The 25,301-nt window shown below is 39.8% G+C and overlaps 1 protein-coding gene across 2 annotated transcripts in view; it reads right to left on the reverse strand.

The window, feature by feature from the left end:
* Positions 1-25,301, reverse strand: part of ADCY10 (adenylate cyclase 10) — an 80,535-nt gene that overhangs the window by 31,346 nt on the left and 23,888 nt on the right. The window contains exons 1-7 of one of the 2 annotated variants that reach the window (XM_086393941.1): positions 23,898-23,953; positions 15,085-15,238; positions 13,742-13,934; positions 13,129-13,215; positions 9,180-9,306; positions 7,575-7,711; positions 1,638-1,766 (exon numbers count right to left, since the gene is read on the reverse strand). In XM_086393941.1, the coding sequence (XP_086250067.1) occupies positions 1,638-1,766; positions 7,575-7,711; positions 9,180-9,292 (379 nt within the window). In that variant the 5' untranslated portion in view covers positions 9,293-9,306; positions 13,129-13,215; positions 13,742-13,934; positions 15,085-15,238; positions 23,898-23,953. Of the gene's footprint in view, positions 1-1,637; positions 1,767-7,574; positions 7,712-9,179; positions 9,455-13,128; positions 13,216-13,741; positions 13,935-15,084; positions 15,239-23,897; positions 23,954-25,301 lie in introns of those variants that run through there. The other variant, XM_086393942.1, reaches the window with a different exon arrangement.

Genomic DNA, 25,301 nt, shown 5'->3' on the forward strand with positions numbered 1-25,301 from the left:
TTGTAAGGTTTCTGGGTTTTCACTGACATGGCCTGGGTTCAATCCCTGGTTGAGGAACTAAGATCCTGCAAGCCACATAGTACAGTTAAAAAAAAAGTATATAATTTTGTGTATATATATGTATATAAATATACATATATATATACTTCATATATAAATATATATAACAAAAATCACTTTGTTGTACAGTAGAAATTAATACACATTGTATGTAAACCAACTTCTTCAATAAAAAAATACTGGTTAAAAGAAACCAAACTAGTCTACCTTGCTACTTTATTAGACATAGTGAATGAAACACAAACAATGCTGTTTTGAAGACTGAGAACTTGAAATCTCATCCTTCTACTAAACATTTGAACCTTCCATAGAAGGCATGGACTTGAGCTGAATGCAAACTAGAACAGTGCTTGAAATTAGTTTCTCTTGAAATGAATAATAGTACCTTCTTGATATAAATTCCCTTGTTTGTCATTTCAGAAGTAGATAGCTGAGAAAAAGTATCAGTGTTAGATTTTCTCTCATTATTTGATTTCTGCTTAATTGCAAATGTACTATACATCATTCTTTTATGCAGTTGAATAAAACCTTGTTCAAATCAGACTCCAGAATATGCACAGGAGGAAGGCGGCTTCTATTTAGAAAAGGAAAAGCAAGCCTACCATGGAGCCTTCCCATTGCCTAGGTAACATGAAACAGATAAAGCCAGTCTTCTATCTTCCTTTTGAAAGGTTGTTGCTGAGCTGTGCAAGATGCCGGGATTCTTGGCCTCCGGAGGAGAAGAATTCAATCCATGGCCAGTGATGAGGCTTGATCGCTCAGAGCTTTTGTGTAATAAAGTTTCATTAAAGTATAAAAGAGGTAGAGAAAGCTTCTGACATAGACATCAGAAGCGGGCAGAAAGAGTGCCTCTCCTGCTAGTCTTTAGCCAGATGTTATATAGCTACTGTGTGTGTCTGTTAGTTGCTCAGTCGTGTCCAACTCTTTGTGACCCCACAAACTGTAGACTGCCGGGCTTCTCTGTCCATGGAAGTCTTCAGGCAAGAATACTGGATTGGATTGCCATTTCCTTCTCCAGGGGATCTTCCCAACCCAGGGATTGAACCCAGGTCTCCTGCATTGCAGAGCAGACACTTTAACCTCTGAGCCACCAGGGAAGCCCCTTATTAACATAGCTTAAGAGAATATTTGCATGAGTAAAACATACTGGTTTGTCAAGTCAGTTTTGAGTCTTAGGCAGAACCAACTTGAAGACAGTTTAGGATAAATACATAGTTCATTAACATAGCTTAAGAAAAACATTTCCATAAGAAAAATGCCTTGGTTAGCTCAAGGTTGGAGAAAAGTTAAGTTCAGGTAGAACCAGGTGTTGTCATGGTGACACAGAATTTTAAAAGAAACCTCTTTTTAAATTTGTACAGAGAAGGGGAAAATATCTAACACTTGTAGTTTGTTTCCTCCTGCCACTTAAGAGAGAGAGAAACAATGTCCAACGCTTGCAGCCTATTTCCTCCGTTTGGAGACCCCAGCCTTCCTGTCTGTTACCCTCTCACTTTCTCCTTTGTTGAAGCATTCTAAAGAAAGCAAGAGGAAAATCTGGGTCCTGGAAAATGAACACCAGGTCACATTTTCTTTACCTTTTAATGATGCTGGTGGTGACAAGTTTTTCAATCTGACACCACTAGCGAGGTTACAGACTTCTTCATTTTCCTCCTCAAGACTGAAAGTAAATGTTTTTAAGTCCTCTGTTGGCTTAGCAAAGTTCTCTATAGAGAGGTATAAGGGAAGAAAAGTTGAGAGTCATTGTCCTATTATTATCTGGGTTTTCCAATAAACTTAGAGTTGGGTCTCACATGAGAATGAGCAGGCAGAGATGTGTGTCAGCCCCTAAAGTATTCTGGAATACTGTTTTAAGTAAAGCTGACATATGAAAATCAAAATTTACTCAAAACATGTTTTTCTTTCCCTCCCCTGCCCAAGAAAAAAAGGATTGGTAATAACAACTGAATGTCTTCCATAATACATGCAGTTTTACAAAAATTTGATTCAAAGATTATCAGGGTGTATCTTACAGTTTATACTTACTATACGTGCATGCATGCTAAATCACTTCTGTCACGTCTGACTCTTTGCAACCGTATAGACCATAGCCCACTAGGCTCCTCTATCCCTGAAGATTCTCCAGGCAAGCATTGCTGTGCCCTCCTCCAGGGGATCTTCATGACCCAGGGATCGAACTGGTGTCTCATGTCTCTTGCATTGGAAGGCAGGTTCTTGACCACTAGCACCACCTGGGAAACCCATACTTACTGTATATGATACACTTATATGTATACTTACAGTATATACTTGTGTGCACACTGAAATACCCACACTCAGAGGCAAGCGCATTCTGTAGAAGACTGTACTCTACTTAAGAATAGTTATTGTCAGAAAGAGATATTAGGGACTTCCTCGGTGGTGCAGTGGTTAAGAATCCACCTACCAATGCAGGGAACATGGGTTTGATCTCTGGCCTGGGAACTAAGATACCACATACTTTGGAGCAACTAAGTCCACTTGCCAGACTACTGAGCCTCTTCTCTAGAGTCTGAGTGCTGCAACAGGAAAAGCCACTGCAACGAGAAACCCACAAACCACAACTGAGCAGCCCCACTTGCCACAAGAGAAAGCCTGCACAAAGCAAGAAAGACTGAGTGCAGCCAAAAATAAATTAAAAAAAATTTTTAAGAACTCATTTTTTAATAAAAGAAAGATATTAAAAATGAAGTTTGAATATAAACTTGCATGGTAATTTTTTCTCCTGGTACTCCAAAATGTGTTACTTATTTGTCCCTCCAGTCATTCATTAACACTTGAGTTGCAATGTCATGGTCCGGGCACAGGTTGGAAAAGAATTTCCAGACATGAGACAGAATGAAAGGGAAATAAAGTTTATTAGAGTGGGAGAAGCTGTTAGAACAGCAGGCCAGCTCAAGGGAGAACTGATGCTGAATAGGGGTCCTTAGTCCACTTTTATACCCAGGGTACAAGGAGTGGGATAGGGGTCCTGCAGGTCATTTGCTGATTGGATGAAGCACATAAACTGCGTGGGGGTGGGAACAGTAAGCCAAATATCTTCTCCCTGTGGGGTAGGACGGAGAAGGCAATGGCACCCCACTCCAGTACTCTTGCCTGGAAAATCCCATGGGTGGAGGAGCCTGGTAGGCTGCAGTCCATGGGGTCGTGAAGAGTCTGACATGACTGAGTGACTTCACTTTCACTTTTCACTTTTGTGCATTGGAGAAGGAAATGGCAACCCACTCCAGTATTCTTGCTTGGAGAATCCCAGGGACGGAGGAGCCTAGTGGGCTGCTGTCTATGGGGTTGCACAGAGTTGGACACGACTGAAGCGACTTAGCAGCAGCAGCATAGGGTAGGAGAGGAGACAGGTTAGGAAGACCTGAAATCTGTTAATAGTTACAACATAGGGGAGGGAAGGATGATAAGGGTATGGTTTTTCCATTCCTGCATTCCAAGACCCTCCTTGGTTTTATCTACTCTTTCGTCCTTGGGTCACCACATACAAGACACTGAGATAGGCAATGTGGAAATATGAGGGTGACCATAATTAAGTTCCTGAACTCCTGGAAAGAAAAGGTATATACACAGAGAGTCAAATAACCAGATAGTAAGCAAGTGCCACATGAGTAGGCACAGATGTTAAGTGTTGGAGAGTTCATAACACAGTATAGACTTTCTATACATCAGAACCTGTGAAGGCTATAAATGTGGCTAATGCATGCTTCCAGTCCTCAAGGATCTTAAAATTTATGGAAACTGATATTTAGGGAACTAATCATAATACAGGAAAAGTGACTTAAAGAGCTAAAGAGCAAAGAGGAATAGAGAATAAAGGACAATTAATTCAGTCAGTAGATTCAGGAAGGCTTCACAGAGGGAGAAATATTTTGGTTGAACCTTAAAGAATGAAGGGATATTCTAAGTAGAAAATAGAAGGGTGATCAACGCAAAAGCACAGAAGCCACGAGCACTTTGCAATTTAGGGAAATGTAAAGAGGCCAGTGTGACTAAACCACAGTGGGTGAAGTGCTGGAGTGCTACTTACTGTAGGAGATGTATGTACTTAGAAAGTTTGAGAGCAGAGTATGCAGTGCATTCAATACCCCACTATGAAGTTTGGACTTCATTCCATAGACAATGGAGAAATATCCCAAGTTGGATGGTAGTGATCCAACCATTTTTATGAAGATAACACTGGAAGCAGTGAGGACAGGCAAGAGACTAGGAAGGTGTGTATGACCTTCCTAGTCAATGGAATGTGACCATGGAATTCCAGTGGAATTCCAACTATGACAATGGAATATCAGGAAGTGAAGATGGGTAGGATTATGCAAGTGATAATGCAAAGAATACTAATGATATTGAGAAAAAGAGACCTAGGCAAGATAGTGATGGAGGTGAGAGAAACATGAGTGTTGCCAATAATCAAGCTGGGAAATACAAGAGGAGATGCAGTATGGGAGGGAGGTAATGGGTTACATGTTATATTTGTTGAGTTTGGTGGGATGTATAGGACAATGGGCAATTGGAAATATGGGTCTGGAATTAAGAGTGAAATTAAGGTTGGATATTATGTACACAAACACACACATAGTCACTCACATGTGCACTTCACACATAGAAGGTTGGAAAACAAATGAAAAACTGAAAACAAGTGGAGAGAGAGTACTGAGTTAGCAAAGAGAAAGGTTGAGGATGGAATGTGAAGAATGCCCTCCTCAGAACACAGACCCGGGCAGGAGCCAAGCTGAGGACTGGTCAGCAAGGCAAGTGGGGCAAAGGAAGAGTTCAGGATGGGGGCAGCAAGTGAAGGGCAGCATGCCAGAAACGGGACCAGGTGTGTGCCTGTGCCGTGGGGGTAGGAGAGCAGGGACTAAGAATGTGACTTGACAGGGAGTCCCCTGGCAAGTCTGGTGGTTGGGATTCAGCAATTCCACTACTGTAGCTCGGGTTCAGCTCCTGGTCAGGGAATTGAGATCCTACAAGCCATACAACCAAAAATATAAAGAACACGACTTGCTCCATGCTCTTCTACGCTTTTTAATGCCCCTTTCCAGGACCTAGCACTGTGATGACCATTCTTTCATCACTCTAGGTATAAGACCTTTAGGTACAGGCCATCCTAGGACTGGAGATTCAGGAGTATATAAGACTTCCTGCCCTCAGGGAGCTGACATTCTCACAGTGGAAGACAAATAATAACCAACAGATAAATAAATTGAGAGGATAACCTCATAATGTGACTCAGTTTTGTGAAAGAAAGAAACATGGTGATAGAGAAGAATGAAAAAGCGCAGAGTAGGGAAGGTCTTCCTTAAGCAAGGCATGGTCAGAGAAAGTGACTGTGAGGAGATAATACCTGAGATAAGGGCAAGAGGAAGTAGGTATGCAAAACACCAAGGAGAGGGAGCAACCAGGAGCTCAGGGTGTTAGAAGAGCAGAAATGTGGCTGGAGCGTATTTCAGAATGTTGGTGAGACCACAGGGGGCGTGGAAGGCAGCTCCCACAGGGATCTCCAGTCCAAGGTAGGGAGTTTGGATTTCATTGTAAACTCAGTAGGAAACCAATAAAAGTTGTTTGGTTTTAAAAAAATTTGTTTATTTGTTAAGTTTCAAATTTATCAAAAGTTGTAAGAATAACACTATTAATCTTTATTCAAATCCATCTATTGTTAACATTTTACCCCATTTGCTATACCCTTTGTTCTCTATGTACGTATTTTTCAGAAGCATTTCATTTGAGTATTGAGTCACATAAATCATGCCCTTTTACTCCCAAATACTTTACTCTGAATTCCCCAAGAATAACAATTCTCTTACGTAAGTAGAATATACTTATCATCTTTTACTGTCCATCTTCCAGTCTTGTCAGCTGACTCAATAATGTTCTTTAGCATTCTTTTTTTTGTATACAGCCCAGGTGTCCTCCAACAGGGGAGTGCTAAACAACCTACGGTATGTCCATACCATGGAACACTACTCAGCAACCACTGAGGCCAAACTACCGATACTCACAACAACCCAGATAACCCAGAGAGTCATGCTGAGTGAAAAACAATCTCAAAAGATTACAGTACTCTATTATTCGATCTATAAAAATTCCCTAAAGTCACAAAATTATAGATATGAAGAACTGATTAGTGATTACCAGGGAAGGAAGTATGGGTGGGAGAGAAGTGGGGTGGCTGTAACGGCAACATGAGGGATCCTCGTGGTGATGAAAATATTATGTATCTTGATTGTATCAATATTAATATCCTGGTTGTGATATTATATTGTAGAGTTTTGCTTATGTTACTATGGGGGAAAACCAGGTAAAGGGTATATATTAATAGAATCTCTCCATATTATTGTTTTAGCCAAAAAGTTCATTTGAGTTTTCCCATAACACCTTATGGAAAAATCCAAATGAACTTTTTGGCCAACCCAATACTTCTTACAACTGTATGTAAATTTATGATCACCTCAAAAAGTTTAATTAAAGAAACTCAATGAGGCAGCAAAGTTTTATTGTATTCACTCACTTTGTTTATATTCAAAGAGATCCCCAGAATGCCTACTGTGGTGTAAGACACAGGAAAGGTGCTCAGTAGACCTTTGTTGAGTGAATAAATGAGAAAAGATTTGAGTTCCTTTATTCTACATCATAGAGCAGGTAGCTGGCAATAAAGGTTGTGACTAATCCCTAAATATCATCTATTAAATGTCATATGGAGAACTGGAATCTGGACTCCTAACTTCAAAGCTAAAATTTTCTTTTGATTGCACTGTTCTAACTCTTTTTTCATAGCATAGATGCTCTCTCTTAAACCTTTGTGTCCAAATATAGTTTCTTCCTTTCTTCTAAATATAGTTCCCTCCTTTCTTTTTTGCTAGCATATTATTTTTTCTCCTTTATCACTGCCACCTTCTTCCTTTTTCTAAATATAGTTCCTTCCTTTCTTTTTTGCTAGCATATTATTTTTTCTCCTTATCACTGCCACCTCCCTGAATAACTAGCCTACCCACCCCAGACATTTTCCTATCATTCACAGTAATCCTAATCGTCTACATCCCAGCTTGCATCTGTACCCCTTTCCCCAACCCCCACCCTTTCCCTTCAACAAAACCATTTTCTTAAAAATAGCCACCTGGCCTCTTTGTGCCATTATCTAAAGTTCATCCTTCTGCATGTCTCAGTGCCATGAGGACCTCGTTGACAATTCACTTTGAGATAATCATTTTACCTCTGGAAAACAAGTTATTCTTTTCCCTGGTAACATCCACATCCCTCACCAGTTCTGATTCTGGGCTTTAAGATTCTCCATTCCTTCATCTCGATTACAGGTCTACATTCTTCCTCTCAGTTCAGTGAGTCCCAGGCAATGTTAAGTTCTCTCACAGTCGGGATATCAAGTCCAGCATTCACTGCCTCCTCAAACCCTTTTAGGAAGAAGCCTACGGAAAAGCCTACTCTTGCCACTCTCTCTTCAGAAGGAGAGTGAGAGAAAGAACCATCGTTATAGGACTTACTGAACAGGTTATTCCAGGTCACATTTGTCTTTTCCTCAGACTCCATTGCCTGGAAAACAAGTACCCTGTGATGGTCTAGGTTTTTAAGCAATTCTTCACAGTAAAACGGAATTCCACAGCTTCCCTCTGCCAGATACCTGTAGTGAAAATGAGGCAACCTATTTATATCAAAGAACTATCTTTTAGGAAGGAAAAATATTTGAGTCTTCTCAATCACTCAAAAATAATCGCATTTTTTTCTCCATTTGTTTTGTTTTCCACTTTTAGGGATTGCCTTTGCTTTTTTTTCTTTCATTTTTGAAAATTACATAAGACAGTTAAATCTTTCCAAACTCAAAACTACGTAATAAGGTACACCCTCAGTCTTGCTTCCCTGCCTCACCTTATAAGTAACCATTTAAATTAGTTTCTGGCTTATCTTTTCAAGGTTTCTTTCAAAAACTATAGAAAATGCACATATATATTTCACCCCGTTCCTTAGGTTAAAAAACAGCACTTTGTACATAGTGCACACTAGGCTTCCCCTTGTTTCCCCTCAGTAGTGTATCCTGGTCATCCCTCTGTGTCAGTAGCGCTTTCTTATTTCTCTCTGTAGCTATGCAGGGCTCCACTTTGTGAATGCATCCAACTTCACTCTAACTGTCCTCTTAGAGACGGACATTTGGATTGTTTTCTGTCTTTCACTAGTATAAATAATGCCTCAATAAAAACTGTGTCCATATGTCACTTCATATTTTTGTCAATATATATACAATGTTGTATTATTTTCAGGTATGCAGCAAAGTGATTATATATACATATACACACACACATACGTATAACTGTGTTATATATATGTTCGGATTCTTTTCCCTTATAGGTTATTACAAAATTTTGAGTATAGTTCCCTGGAAATATATCTTTGAGACGCAGTCCTAGAATTAGGAAGGATAGATCAAAAGGTAATATATATATATAATAAATATATACATATTAAATAAATACAGAGATAAAGAGGGAGAGACAGGGAGTCAAAGGGAGAGAACACGGCAAATTTATGCCTGGTGTCTGAGACATTGCTTTTCCAGAAGCAAGATAACCTCATTATAAAGAACAGATGCCATGGTGAGTTGTAAACAGACAGCTAAGGAAGGGGCATTTCTATGTTGTTAAGGGGACTGCTGACAAGACCCAGTACAGGAGTCACTGAGAAGATATCAACATCTACCGTGACAAAGAACACCAGTACCAGACCATGTTATTACTGGGGACTAAGACCTGGCTCAGTTGTGGGTTGTGGTCTTTAATGTTCACCGATTTGCCTTTCGTGTCACTTGCCCATGACTGTGACGTTAGTCCCTGTAGGTTAGAGTTGAGTGTACCTGTACCCAGCTTGATGAAAGGGAAGCAAAACTCATGCCTCTAAGCAAAGGTGAACATGATGTAACAAGGACCATAACAAGACAAGGTGAGCAGCATCCATCCTACCAAGCATGTTCAATGGCCCCTTGAAAGGCGGGACCAGTGAGAACACTGAAATGGGTGCTTTCAGACACAACCTAAGGAATCTGATGAAGTTTGGACCTGGTGAATAAGTCAAGGCCTTAGGATAAATGGGTTACTCACGTGTCCAGTTCTTTGGGGATGCCCTTGACACTGAGGTCTAGGCAGACTTTGTTGAGGATGTCCTTAGGCTGCACAGGTCCCAGGGTGACATAGGTGGTGTTCCTGTTCTTCATTATGGCACTGGCAGCTGCACAGGGTGTGTTGACAAAGGGAGACAGGGACATGATGATGAAGATGGGAACAGACCGGATAAGCTTTTCCATGAAGGTCCAGGAGGCTGAATCGATAAACTGGCCCTCATCAATGATGAAAATAATCCTTTCCTCTTTCACTGTCTAAACCAGGTGAAGAAATAGAAAGAAAAGTGCTGTAGAACTTCAGGATTTTTTGTTTCTGTTTTGTTTTCTGGCTGCCCCGCCAGACTTGTGGGATCTCAGTTCCCGGACAAGGACTGAATATGGGCCATAGCAGTGAAAGCACCGAATCCAGTTAGATCACCGGGGAACTCCCATGACTTCAGTTTTTTATACATATGTATGGTATGCATGTGTTTCCACTGAGTTTTGCAAAGCTAAGTTAAATCTTTTCTTTCCAGTGTCTTTGTGATAATTTAGATTCTGTTAACTTGGAATTTGTGACCATTGGGACTGAACCGGCTGGAAGAAACTCATACTTGGTCAGATCTTTGTGACAAGATAATGTATAGGATAGATGGGTTGTAGTCAAGTTAAATACCCATTACATAAAAATAACTGAGATTTACTTCAAGTCATTCTAATTTATTGAAAAATGAAGGTCTCCTGGAAATACCTATTTGACATTTATTCAGCTAACATCTATTCAACACATCTTTACCAAGCACTCACTGGGCTGGGTGCTGGAGGCAAAGTGCTGAGAGGAATCGATCTGGTCTTTGCCCTGCCAGCAGTGTATGCTGTTCTAGCTTGAATGGCACCCCACTCCAGTACTCTTGCCTGGAAAATCCCATGGACGGAGGAGCCTGGTGGGCTGAAGTCCATGGGTTCACTAGGAGTCGGACACGACTGAGCGACTTCACTTTCACTTTTCACTTTCATGCATTGGAGAAGGAAATGACAACCCACTCCAGTGTTCTTGCCTGGAGAATCCCAGGGACGGGGGAGCCTGGTGGGCTGCCGTCTATGGGGTTGCACAGAGTCGGACACGACTGAAGCAACTTCGCAGCAGCAGCAGCTTGAGTTATAGCACGTTATACTTAAAAACAGATCAAGTGTCCTTTTTTCATGTAGACTGCTTTTCCCTAACTAGTCTGAATTATTTATTTGCTCATTAAGCATTTACCGTGCATCCCTTAGAGTCAGGTGCTGTTCTAAGCACTGAGGATACAGTATTAGACAAAACATAGAGCTTACATTGTAGTGTGAGCCCTCGTGTAGTGGGCTCTATATTTCCACAGTGTAAGATATCTAAATGGAGGAAACTTTTCCCATTCTTGCTGCTCCAGACTGCTCTTGGCTTCTCTTGGTTCCCTCTGAGAAGTGATTGTTAAGCCATTCTTTCCCTCTATATGTTTTTATAAACCAAAGCAGTAAAGGGTACTTTCAAATTTCAGAAGATGATCATTCTAAAGTATTACATAGCCTGTTTTCTCACATACACACAGTAAGTCTCCTCTTACAGCCTCATTCTGTCACCAGATTGTACGCTCTTCACTGACTCTGAGAACATTTAATGAATAGAGGTTAGCATCCCATTGTTTTGTTTTGTATTTGACTATCATCTTTAAAACTCCTGTCTTTAAAAATATCATATGGGCAGATAGGAATGTGAGTTTTACTCATAGAATGGTCTTATCAGTGAATTATTTGTGAATTGAGGAGAGTAAAGCAAGAACCAAAACCCCCACATGAATTCAATAGTACATCATTGGCCCCAGCTTCCATAGGTTTAAAATAAGAAGATTGAAGACTCCCTGGGGGTCCAGCAGCTAAGACTCTCTGTTCCCAATGCAAGGGGCCCAGGTTTGATCCTTGGTCAGGGAACTAGATCCCACTTGCCACAACTGTAAGATCCTGCATGCCACAGTGAAGACTGATGATCCTGTGTGCTGCAAGTAAGACTCAGAACAGCCACATAAATTTAAAAAATTTTTAAATAGATTGAATTGGGTCATATCTAATGTGAATAAAAGCCAACATTTACACTGCACCTACTGTGTTCCCAGCAATGTGTGATGCACTTCCATAAATTAATTCATTTAAAATCTTCATAATGTTTACAGAGGTGGCACTATTGAATCTATTTACTGAGAAAATTAAGGCACAGAGAAATTAAGCCACTTGCCCAAGATCACACTGATAGTAAATGATCCAAAGACTGTCATCATAGCACTGAGTCAAAGCACAGCTTTAGTCACAGTTTCCAACTAGATCTGTATCAGAACCACTGAGGAATTTTAAAAACAAACTAAACAGATTCCTAGGCCCAAACCAAGCCTTTTTCAATTTCAGGTAGAACTCATAAATACATATATTTTATCAAGCTTCCTGGATATTTGTGATGCAAACAGTCCTCAAAATCTGACATTTAGAAATTACTGATATGGCCTTATTTGCCTGCAGTGGAAAAGGAGGAATTTCTATTGTACATTTATTGCCACAAACTTGAATTGTTTATTGTGTGCCAAACATTCTTCTGGTCAATAGCGATACGAAAATGAATAAGAGGCTCCCTCTCCTTAAGAAGTCCACAATGTCCTGAGGGAGAGAGACACAGATTGAAGTAGCAAATTGCAATACAGTATGGAAAACATAATAAGAAGTATGTTCACAGTGTCACAGAAGCACAGTGGGAGAGGAATTAGTCATGCCTTGTGATCTGGGGGAGTTCTCAACTGAAGAGGTGACACTGAACGATGAGTAGCATTTCTCCAAGGTTAAAAAAAAGTCTTTTAGCTTTTATCTCTTAGTATTGAGAATTGTTTGACTGGTACAAAGCAGAGGTTGGAGCAATTTGCATACACCCTGGCAGTTATATGGAGGATGAATTGCAGTGGAGAGGTATACTGCACAGAGATTAGCTGGAAAGCTATAGTAATAGAAGAGAAAGAGCCTGAACTATAGTGGGGAACACAGGATGGATGGGTTCTAGAGTCGGTCTGAGGTAGACATGTAGGACTTGGCAACTGAGTAGATGCAGAAGATGTGGCAAATAGTGAGGAAGGTAGCAAAGATAACTTGAATGATGTGTGAATGAACTTGTTATTAACTAAATCAAAGGTCAGGATCAGGATGAGGAAGATAGGGTACTGAAGTAGGGGGGAAAAATGAATTTAGTGTTAGACACTGAACTGAGTATGATTCCCCACATCCAAGTGGAATACACAGAAGGTTCTTCGAAACATGGTTCTGGTGCTTACAAGAGAGCTAGGGAATGGGATATAAAGTTGGTGATCAACCGCATATAATGGACAGTCATGATATTACTCAGAGAGAAACAGTTAACATTGGCTGAGTGGCTTCAGTGAAAAAGATTCTATTCTGTTTTACACATAATCTAGTCATTTAAACCTTATAACCCTGTGAGCTGGGTACTATTATTTCTTCACTTTATAGAAGATAAAGTAAAAGCACGGACAGGTTGAGTCATTTGGTCAAGCTTACCTAGGTAGCAAATAATAGGCTTAAGGGCTCAAGCTCTTGTAGTCTGACTCCAGAGCCTGTATACATAAATGGTTTGATAGATCGCTTTTTACACAGAGGGAGGGAAAAAAACAAGGACTGGTTTTAAGATGAGGCCGAACTCCCAGGAGTAATGTTAAAGGACTCCTTTCAAATACAACTAAATTCTGAATAGACTCTCACCTTGGGGTTTCGAAGGATGGAGGAGAATGAAACACTTTGGGTTAAAGCTTTCACATAATTCACAGCTTCTTGTCTTTGGAATCTGAACTCTTGAGACAACCTGGCTTTGCGATAGGATGCCCAGTTTCTCCCCTCCCCTCCATTATTTGACCCATAAACGCTCTTACTTGCTCCAAGATCTTCATAAACAACGCCTCCAACTGCTTTTGCTTTCTCATGGTGCTCATCTTGGAAACCTCCCGTGAAATAGGGAACTAGATAAAAAATTATAAGAATATTGAGTACTGGGAAACAGCAGAGGGAACTACTAGTTTGTGTCTTTGGCAGTTCACTTTACTGTTCTGTGCCTTAAAATCCTCGTATGTTAGATAATTCATAACATCTCTTTCAGCTCTAATACTCTATGTCATTGAATCTAATAGATATGAGAAAAAATAGGGCACACTCTTATCTTTGCATTGGCAATCACCTTTGGGAGCAGAGGGATTTTGTGCCCTTGACTAGCTAGTATAGTATACCTAGGATGGGAAGATGAGGGGGAAAAAAAAGAATCAGCAGATGGTTATTTGGATTATCTTGAGTCTGGTACCAATATATCTTAGGAAGGTGGGTGCTCATTCAAGGATTGGGAGCCATTTCCTTACCACCTTGGATGCCCTAGATGAGAAAAGGAAAGGATCATAAAAGCCAAAGAGATGCGGTGTCATAAAGCATGACAGAGGGGTGGCCTCACCTGCCCCTTCACAATTTCTCACGGGAGTCTAAACACCAGCTCGTTACCTGCACATGGAAAATGTCATTAAGAAGACAATGGAACTTTTCATCCAACAGTGACTTGACTTTATTTTGAAGGTTAGTCTGTCGTTCTTTATAATGTTTGCAAGTATCCAGACCTAGTACATTGGCCATGAGTATCTGGATGGTATAAAAATTTTGATTGAAGCTGATCTTAGTCAACACGATAGCAATAGTCCTGTTTATAAGAAAGTCAGGAATCAGAGAGAGTTTTTAAATATATTTTTTGGGGAGGGGGAAATTTGGACACAGACAACACACATGGAGAATATCACGTGAAAATGGAGGCAGAGATTGGGGTAGTGATTCCATAAGCCAACAAATACCAGTGATCGCCAGCAAGTCACCAGAAGCTGGGAAAGAGGGACAAAACAGATTGTCCCTCACAGCTGATGGAAGGAACCAACTTTACGACACCAGGATCTTAGACTTCTATCCTCCTATATACAGAGACAATATACTTCTGTTGGTTAAGCCATCTAGTTTGTGGTGCTTTGTCTCAGTAGCTCTAGCAAACTAACATAGCACTCAGGTACTATAAGGACTCAGTAAGTGATGGAATAAATAACATGTCTTCTGGTTATTTTGAATTATTCCCTCAGCACTGTTAAATACATTTAAAAACTAGTCTCTCTCAGGCCTGACATTTAAAGAGAGTAGAAACACAGCTAAAACTAAGACTAATAAGAATTTTCCCTTTAAAACCTTTATGTTAAATGGTGAGAGGGTGTGTGACACAATTACCATTGTCTTGGTTATCATCACTGTTATTGAATACCACACTGTTCACCTCCATGAGACAGGTTGTTCCAAAGACAGCCCTCATGACATTCCTTCTTTGAAAAGAGACAAATAGCAAGAGGCAAGTACATTAGCTCTGCCTTTCAAAGGAAAATCCAGAGGCCTTCCATTCTCTAACCACATTCTCAGGGCTCAATGGTTTGAGCTAGTGATTCCTACAGTGTCAACTACAGGATAAACTTATGTATTTGCTTCAGACCAAATGTAGCTTCAGTTTCATCATCTATACCAGTTGTTCTCAAACTGTCTGAGCATTAGGAAACTTAAAATATCAATATCCAAGCTCTTCCAGGCATTAAATTAGGATCTCAAGGGGTCAACCCAGCTTTTTATTTTCTTACTTCAATATGTTTCTCATTAATTAATTATTAATGTAAGGGGCATGATATCCAATAATAACTGATAGATTGTGGGTAGTTTATAAGAGGCAACCTATATAAAGGAGAGGAACATTAAAACAAATGAAATTCTTAAGGATGTCAGGATTCTCTGGATCCACAAAAAAGTGGTCATTGCATGACACTCACCTGTGGTTCTCACCTTGGGCCAGGTACTCAATTTCCACAAGTATCTGACTTTTTCCATATCCCGATATTCCTTCGTACATCAGGACTTGACTGCAGTTAGACATCAAAAATTTCTTCATAGTACACATGAAGTATTTGATCTCCTCCTCACGTCCTGTTATTTTTGTTTTTCAAAAAGGGAGCAAACCCAGTCAACATAAAATTGTCTAGAGATATAAAAAAGCACACAGTGACACTGCTTCTAAGAATACCTTTGGAATTTCCATGGCATTGTTCATGGAGTTTCTTTAGGTCCTGTGCACTTTAAAATTTTTTAAATATCTTCAGTTAGAACTTTACAGTTAGTAGTGTGGTTTTACAGGTTTGTTTGTTTTTTTGTTTGTTTGTTTGTTTTGGTTTGGTTTTTTGATGCCCATAAGCTGTGAGGGAAAGGATTCTTATAATGTTCACTATGATGTCAATTTAATTTTAGTGTAGCAAACTGAGATTTGCTTAGAATATACAAGCAGGAATTAAATCAGGGTTATCTGACCCTAATGCTTGTTTTCTTTTCCTTTTTCTATTTTTTCTATAACACATTAGAAATAACTACAGCTTATCACATTAAGAAATCAATTTATAAAGTTAAGGTTCTCATGTTGTACAGGATGGATAAAATATTTTTACTTTTAATTCTGTGAAGGAAACTTACTTTTGTAAATGAGAAACTATATTTATTCAGGGCTACAAGAGGAGTTACCAGTGATAAAAAAAAAAAAAAACTCAATTTGTTTTTTAAAAAACCTCATATACATGATTAATCATAAGAACAACATAAATTCTTTTTTTTTTAATTTTATTTTTAAACTTTACAATATGGTGTTAGTTTGGATTTGGGAGAATGGCATTGAAGCATGTATAATATCATGTATGAAACGAGTCGCCAGTCCAGAACAACATAAATTCTTAAAAATAAATTATACCATTTTTCTGATTATAAAACTAACATAATCTCACTGTAGAAAATACAGAAAAATTAGAAAAAGAAAAAAGGAAAATAAGTCACCTGGGGTTACAACCCTATCATTCTTATTTTTCTTATGTTTTTAAATATGAGTAACAGGATACCATGACTGAAATCTCAAACTCAGCCTACCATCTTTGAAACCACAGTGGATAGAAGGAGTCACAGAAACGTGTTGCTGTTGTTCAGTTGCTCAGTCTTGTCCGATTCTTTGCGACCCCACAGATTGCAGCACACCACTCTTGCCTGTCCATCACCAACTCCTGGAGATTGCTCAAACTCAAGTCCATCAAGTTGATGACGCCATCCAACCATCTCGTCCTCTGTCATCCCCTTCTCCTCCTGCCTTCAATCCTTCCCAGCATCAGGGTCTTTTTCTAATGAGTCAGTTCTTTCCATCAGGTGGCAAAGCCGATGGAGCTTCAGCTTCAGCATCAGTCCTTCCAATGAATGTTCAGGATTGATGTCCTTTAGGATTGACTGGTTTGATCTCCTTGCAGTCCAAGGGACTCTCAAGAGTCTTCTCCAACACCACAGTTCAAAAGCATTAATTCTTCAGCGCTCAGCCTTCTTTATGGTCCAGCTCTCACATTCATACATGACTATTGGAAAAACCATAGCCTTGACTAGACAGATCTTTGTTGGCAAAGTAATGTCTCTGCTATTTAATATACTGTCTAGGTTGCTCATAGCTTTTCTTCCAAGGAGCAAGCATCTTTTAATTTCATGGCTACAGTCACCATCTCCAGTGATTTTGGAGCCCAAGGAAATAAAGCCTGTCACTGTTCCCATTGCTTCACCATCTATTTGCCACGAAGTGATGGGACTGGATGCCATGATCTTAGTTTTCTGAATGTTGAGTTTTAAGCCAGCGTTTTCACTCTCTTCTTTTACTTTAATCAAAAGGCTCTTCAGTTCCTCTTTGCTTTCTGCCATAAGGGAGATGTCATCTGCATATCTGAGGTTATTAATATTTTCTGGGCAATCTTGATTCTAGCTTGTGCTTCATCAAGTCCAGCATTTCGCATGATGTACTCTGCTTTTAAGTTAAATAAGCAGAGTGACAATAGACAACCTTGACGTACTCTTTTTCCAATTTTGAACCAGTCCATTGTTCCATGTCCAGTTCTAGCTGTTGCTTCTTGACCTATATACAGGTTTTTCAGAAGGCAGGTAAGGTGGTCTGGTATTCCCATTTTTTAAAGAAGTTTCCACAGTTTGTTGTGATCCACAGAGTCAAAGGCTTTAGTGGAGGCAATGAAGCACAAGTAGATGTTTTTCCAGAATTCTTTTGCTTTTCCTATGATCCAATGGATGTTGGCAATTTGATCTCTGGTTCCTCTTCCTTTTCTAAATCTAGCTTGAATGTCTGAAAGTTCTCTGTTCATGAAGCCTTACTTGAAGAATTTTGAGCCTCACTTTGCTAGAGTATGACATGAGTGCAATTGTGTGGTAGTTTGAACACTCTTTGGCATTGTCCTTCTTTGGGATTGGAATGAAAATTTTTCACCTTTTCCAGTCCTGTGGCCACTGCTGAGTTTTCCAAATTTGCTGGTATATTGAGTGCAGCACTTTCACAGCCTCATTTTTTAGGACTGAAACAGCTGAGCTGGAATTCCACTAGCTTTGTTCACAATGATGCTTCCTAAGGCCCACTTGACTTCACACTCCAGGATGTCTTGTTCTAGGTGAGTGATCACACCATTATGGTTATCTGGGTCATGAAGATATTTTTTGTATAGTTCTTCTGTTATTCTTGTCACCTCTTCGTAATATATTCTGCTTCTGTTAGGTCCATACTGTTTCTGTCCTTTATTGTGCCCATCTTTGCATGAAATATTGCCTTAGTATCTCTAATTTTCTTGAAGAGGTCTCTAGTCTTTCCCATTCTATTGTTTTCCTCTATTTCTTTGCACTGATCACTTAGAAGTCTTTCTCATCTCTCCTTCTGTTCTTTGGAACTCTGTGTTCAAATGGGTATATCTTTCCTTTTTTCTTTGCCTTTTTCTTCTTTTCTCAGCTATTTGTAAGGCCTCCTCAAACAACCATTTTGCCTTTTTGCATTTCTCTTTCCTGAGGATGGTTTTGATTACTGCCTTCTGTACAATGTCACAAACCTCTATCTTCATAGTTCTTCAGGCACTATCAGATCTAATCTGTTGAATCTATTTGTGACTTCCACTGTAGAATCATAAGGGATTTGATTTAGGTCATACCTGAATGATCTGTTCATGGGATTCTCAAGGCAAGATAATTGAAGTGGTTTGCCATTCACTTCTCCAGTGGAAAATTCTGAAAGAGATGGGAATACCAGACCACCTGACCTGCCTCTTGATAAATCTGTATGCAGGTCAGGAAGCAACAGTTAGAACTGGACATGGAACAACAGACTGGTTCCAAATAGGAAAAGGAGTACATCAAGGCTGCATGTTGTCACCCTGCTTTTTTAACTTATATGCAGAGTACATCATGAGAAACACTGGGCTAGATGAAGCACAAGCTGGAATCAAGATTGCCAGGAGAAATATCAATAACCTCAGATATGCAGATGACACTACCCTTATGGCAGAAAGTGAAGAAGAACTAAAGAGCCTCTTGATGAAAGTGAAAGTGGAGAGTGAAAAAGTTGGCTTAAAGCTCAACATTCAGAAAACTAAGACAATGGTGTCCGGTCCCATCACTTCATGGCAAATAGATGGGGAAACAGTGGAAACAGTGGCTGACTTTATTTTCTTGGGCTTCAGAATCACTGGAGATGGTGACTATAGCCATGAAATCAAAAGATGCTTACTCCTTGGATGGAAAGTTATGACCAACCTAGATAGCATATTAAAAAGAAGAGACATTACTTTGCCAAAAAAGGACCATCTAGTCAAGGTTCGGTTTTTCCGAAGTCATGTATGGATGTGAGAGTTGGACTATAAAGAAAGCTGAGCACTGAAGAATTGATGCTTTTGAACTGTGGTGTTGGAGAAGACTCTTGAGAGTCCCTTGGACAGCAAGGAGATCCAACCAGTCCATTCTAAAGGAGATCAGTCCTGGGTGTTCACTGGAAGGACTGATGTTGAAGCTGAAACTCTAATACTTTGGCCGCCTGATGTGAAGAGCTGACTCACTGGAAAAGACCCTGATGCTGGGAAAGACTGAAGGCAGGAGGAGAAGTGGACGACAGATGATGAGATGGTTGGATGGCCTCACCGACTCAATGGACATGAGTTTGATAAACTCCAGGAGCTGGTGATGGGCAGGGAGGCTTGGCGTACTGCAGTCCATGGAATCGCAGAGAGTCGGATACAACTGAGCAACTGAACTGAACCGAATGGTTTAATGGTTTTCTCTACTTTGTTCAATTTAAATCTGAATTTTACAATAAGGAATTCATGATCTGAGCAACAGTAAGCTCCTGATGTTGTTTTAGCTGCTTGTATAGAGTTTCTCCATCCTCAGCTGCAAATAATAGAATCAACCTGATTTCAGTATTGACCATCTGGTGATGTCCATGTGTAGAGCCATCTCTTGTGTTGCTGGAAGAGGGTGTTTGCTATGACACATGCATCCTCTTGGCAAAACTGTTAGCCTTTGTCCTGCTTCATTTTGTATTCCAAGGCCAAACTTGCCTGTTACTTCTGGTATCTCTTGTCTTCCTACATTTGCATTCCAGTTCCCTATGATGAAAAGGACATCTTTTTTGGTGTTAGTTCTAGAAGGTCTCATAGGTCTTCATAGAACCGTTCAACTTCAGCTTCTTTGGCATTAGTGGTTGGGGCATAGATGGGGATTACTGTTATATTGAACGGTTTGCCTTGGAAATGAACAGAGATCATTCCATCACTTTTGAGACTGCACCCAAGTACTGCATTTTGAACTCTTTTGCTGATTCTGAGGGCTACTCCATATCTTCTAAGGGATTCTTGCCCACAGTAGTAGATACAATGGTCATCTGAATTAAATTTGCCCATTCCGGTCCATTTTAGTTCACTGATTCCTAAAATTTTTGATGTTCACTCTTGCCTTCTCCTGTTTGACCACTTCCAATTTATCTTGATAGACCTAATGTGCAATATTGTTCTTTACAGCATCGGACTTTACTTTCACTACCAGACAGATCCACATCTGGGCGTTGTTTCCACGTTGGTTTAGCCTCTTCATTCCTCTGGAGCTTTTTCTTCACTCTTCTCCAGTAGCATATTGGGCATGTACTGACCTGGGGAGTTCATCTTTCAGTGTCATATATTTTTCCCTTTCATACTGTTCATGGGGTTCTCAAGGCAAGAATGCTGAAGTGGTTTGCCATTCCCTTCTCCAGTGAACCATGTAGGCCAATCAAAACTCTCCACCATGACCTGTCCATGTCAAGTTTAGCCCCATGGTGGCCCTATACAGCATGGCTCATAGCTTCATTGAGTTAGACAAGGCTGTGATCCATGTGATCAGTTTGGTTAGTTTTCTGTGATTCTGGTCTTCATTCTATCTGCCCTCTGATGGAGAAGGATAAGAGGCTTATGGAAGTTTCCTGATTGGAGGGACTGGCTGAGGGGCAAACTGGGTCTTGCTCTAACATGTGGGGCCTTGCTTGGTAAATCTTTACTCCAATTTTCTGCTGATGGGTGGGGCTATGTTCCCTCCCTGCAGTTTGGCCTGAGGCCAAACTATGGTAGGGGTAATGGTGGTAATGGCAACCTCCTTCAAAAGGACTTATGTCAGTATACTCCTGCTCCCAGGACTGTTGGAGTCAGTGCCCCTGACCCTGCAGCAGGCCACTGTCGACCCATGCCTCCGCTGGAGACTCCTGGACAGTTATAGGCAAGTCTGGCTCAGTCTCTTGTGGGGTTGTTCTGTCAAAAGAGCTAGAGAACAAATAAGGGCTGACTCTTCCTTCTTTGATGGACTGATTACTGTGGAGTGCCCTTTTTGTTTTTTCCCCATTGATAGAGTAAATATATATCCAAGTGTTATTTAAAATCTATTGAAAACCAAGACCACTACTCTAAGTTTAGAATTTCATACAAAGAAGCTTACATGTTTATTTGGTAATGTAAATTTCTGGGTAAGATTTAGTGAGAACTACTCTGTAGACCATCCTGCTTCTTTTAGATGAAACATTTCCTTTCTGAAAATGCATTTGAATTTGGTTTTGTGAGATGTGTAGTGCTCTTCTTTGGCCTAAAGTTTACACAAGAACTCGGACGATCAGGCCCAGAAGGCCGCAGAGCAGACTCTTCCAGCTTTTTGTGCTCTATTTGTACACAACATATAGAGGTAAGAACTCCTGAATTCCTTCTTTAGTTGGGTTCTGAAACGAGTTTAACCTCTTGACTTGAATTATGCCTTATTTCTATTTAAACAAGGTCCTACTATCTGAAAGTATTGTATGCATTTTTGACCCTTGAAAAAACATTTTTTGTTCATGTTAGTTTTGTTGTCAGTGTGCATATAGAAGTTCTTGTACAGGAGCTCTTCTAAGAGTACTTTCCATGCTGCTAACCTCAGACAGTCTGTTTTTGCTTACAGCTTTAAGGAATGATATATAGGCCTGATTTTTATCTTATTCTGGTGAAATCAGGGCAAAAAGGCAACTAGACCAGACTGCAAAATATATACATATTATACCAATGTGTTCTAGTATGTCCGTCATACTGAGTCCTCGATCTTGGAGAAAGGGGGTTAGGATTTCCATTTGCTATCAATCATGATCACAAGCATATCCTAGGATGGAAAGTAAGGCCTTGGAGAAAGGTGAGAGTAGACACTCCTCCTTTCTAGCCTTCAGGAGTTTGTGGATCTGGACTTGGAAGCAATGCATGCATACTCTGAAAACTACCTGAATGCACTGAAAGTGAGGCATTACTGCTGGTTTGGGTGCTCTTTGCTGTTCTGGAACTGTTGCCTTCTTTTAGACTATGCTGACATCAAGATTCTGTCCTAATACCACCCCCACCAGTGTGGGGCAGAGCCTCCTCTTAATTGCCCTAACACAGGTATGACCAGGATTTAATTTATAATGATACTTTTAAGTATGCTCAGGTCTAACAGAAGGAAATTACAAACCATTATTCCTTCTGACAGAAGGAAACTACAAGCCATTATTAGAAACGGCTGCTTTCAGAATCCACAGGCCAATCCTCACTTCGGTCTCTTCTCTACTTCATTTTATGTCTACTTTCCTGTCTAGTCTTGAGTTAGCTTTCTTATGATAGGGTCCCTTTTACCAAGAATTACAAAAACATCACTGCCAGTTGGGTCACAGCTCTAAAAGTAAAAGGTAAAACAAAATTTCTAGAAGAGAATGTAGGAAAGTATCTTCATGATTTGTGGGTGAGGAAAGATTTCACAAACAGTGTGTTAGTACTTTCACAAAAGTACTAACTACAGAGGAAAAGACTAGTAAGTTGGATTTCATGAAAATAAAAAAAACTGTGTTCATTAATTACATCACTAACAGAATAAAAAGGCAAGCACAGAATGGGAAAAGTCACATACAGCAAAAACAAATGGACTTATTTTCAGAATATATAATCCCAACACATCTATAAAAACATATAACCCAATTGAAAAATAAACAAAAGATCTATACAGACACTGTTATAAAAGATGATTTCCACGTGGCCAATAAATATTTGGAAAAGGCACTCAACCACATCAGGGTTGGAATAGATGGAAACCACAATGATATACCACTATAATACCAAAAGAATTATTAAAAGTACAGACTGATAAAACTAAGTTGTTGATAAGAATGAAAAGCAAATGGAACATTTGTAACACTCCAGTCAGAGTATAATCAAATATGACCATTTTAGAAAATTATTTGGCATCATCTACCAAAACTGTACCTTTTGCAACAATATCACCTGTATATACATATATATACCCAAGAGCAGAAAAGCAAACATATGGTCATCATAAGACTTGTACAAAACTTTTTATGGCAGTATTATTCATAAGAACCCAGACTGGAAACAACTCAAATGTACAAATACAGAAGGAATACATTGTTGTATGTTTATAAAATGGAATATAGTCACCTCTCTGTGTCCCACAGGAAATTGGTTCCAGGACCCCCAGGGATACAAAATCCACAGATGCTCAAGTCCCTTATATAAAATGGCATGGTATTTGCATATAATCTACACATATCTTCTGTATATTTTAAATCATCTCTAGATGAATTATAATAGCAAATACAATGTAAATGCAACATGAATAGTTGCTTGTGTGCAACAAATTCAAGTTTAGCTTTTTGGAATTTTCTTAAGGTATTTTTGCTTTGTGGTTGTTTGAGTCCGTGGATGCTGACACTGCCGATACAGAGGGCCAACTCTACTACATAGCAATGAAAATGAATGAATTATAGATACAGCAAATAATATGGATGAATTTCACAACATAATGTCGACTAAAAGAAGGCTTATGTAACTATGCAATGTAGGATTTCATTCATATAAATTTTAAGAACAGGCCTAAGTAATTTAGGTGATGTTGTTGGTGAGTTGGTCATGGACAGGGAAGCCTGGCGTGCTGCAGCCCATGGGGTTGTAAGGAGTCGGACACAACTGAGCGACTGAACTGAACTGAAGTGAAGTAATTTAGAATTACTTTTGATCTTTGGGTAAAGGGAGAGGAATAAAGCATTTGAGGGCTTCCAGAGTACTGCTATTTTTTTTTTCTTTGTTAATTTCTTGGCCTGGATGGCGATTATATGTTCATTTTGTGAAAATTCACTAAGCTGAGGATTTATCATTGGTGTACTTTTCTGTATGTCATGTTATAGCTCAATAAGGAGGTTTAAAAGTCAAGGCCCACTACCTACCCAGCAAAGGGTAACGCTCATTTCTGTTGCAGATGAGGTATGCCATCCCAAACATGCTGAAGAGAAGGAAAAAAAAAAAAAGATGTTAGTGTCAAAATAGGGAAATATTGAAAGCCAGAGGGACTAGCTCTTAGTTCCCAGAAAGCCTCCTTTTCAAACTCTAACAGGAGTCTGTCCCCTGACTCAAGGGTGCAGATGCCAAGAGGAAGGGAACAAAGAAGTTCTTACATGGTAATAGAGTCTCCAATCAACTTAAGTAGCTGCCTTAACTCAGAGCCTGATATATTGTTCAAAAAATGCTTGTTGAGTCTGCATTGGTAGAACTGACCCTCTTCCAGGGAAACCAGACACTCAGTAGGGGACCCAATAAAGTTAGATGTGTTATGTTGTCTCCCAGCACAGAAAGATTCTACCAATTGCTCAAACAATAATAGCTCATCTTTGTGGAACACATGCTACATGCCTGGCACTTTCAAGTGCTTTACATAATCATTTTCTTTACTCCAGACAAAAAGCTTATTGAGAAGGTATTATTATTATTATGTCCATTTTACAAATAAGAAAACTGAGGTACATAAAGTTTAACGTGAACAAGATCCCATGGGTAGTGGTGACAGAGGATACTGACAGAGTCAATATCTAAAATGAGGATCAAGGGCATATGCTTGTCCACTGCATAATATCATCTCTTTTTTTTTTTTTCCCCATAATATCTTCTCTTAAAGGGGCCTTTTCCAACAAATGACTCATTCCCTTGTCTATACTATCATACTAAATATTTTGTTATGCCTTTGTATTATAGCACATACCGAAGTCTCCCATACTGCTAATTTTGTGTATGTCGTCTTCCCCATTGGATTTCAGGATAGGAAACAGGCCAGGTTCATATTTGTATGTGTATTTCCATAGTCTCTTATTTTCAGAGATGGTATAGAGAAATGAAAGAGAGGGCAGGTTTCGGGATCAGATAGTCCTGGTAGTTCAGAAACAGTTAGTTTCTATGGTAGACTGACTGCATTAATGGCTCCACTTCTTCAACCCTACTTGTATCTGTGCCCTTCGCAGTGCCCTCCTCCTTGTGGATGGTTTGGCCCATGGGATGTTAACAAACATAACACAGAGGTTTGAAAAATGTTTGTGCATTGGACTTGCTCTTTCTTGCTCTTCTGATATTGCCATGACTACATCCCTGGGCTAGCCCAATATGAAAGTGAAAGTGAAGTCGCTCAGTCGTGTCCAACTCTTTGCGACCCCATGAACTGTAGCCTACCAGGCTCCTCTGTCCATGGGACTTTCCAGGCAAGAGTACTGGAGTGGATTGCCATTTCCTTCTCTAGGGGATCTTCCCAACCCAGGGATTGAACCCGGGTCTCCCGCATTGTAGACAGACACTTTACTGTCTGA

This window comes from Bos grunniens, chromosome 3 (assembly GCF_055505025.1).
Source record: "Bos grunniens cultivar Pamir isolate PY7600 chromosome 3, Bosgru_T2T1.0, whole genome shotgun sequence".
NCBI classification, from domain to species: Eukaryota; Metazoa; Chordata; class Mammalia; order Artiodactyla; family Bovidae; genus Bos; species Bos grunniens.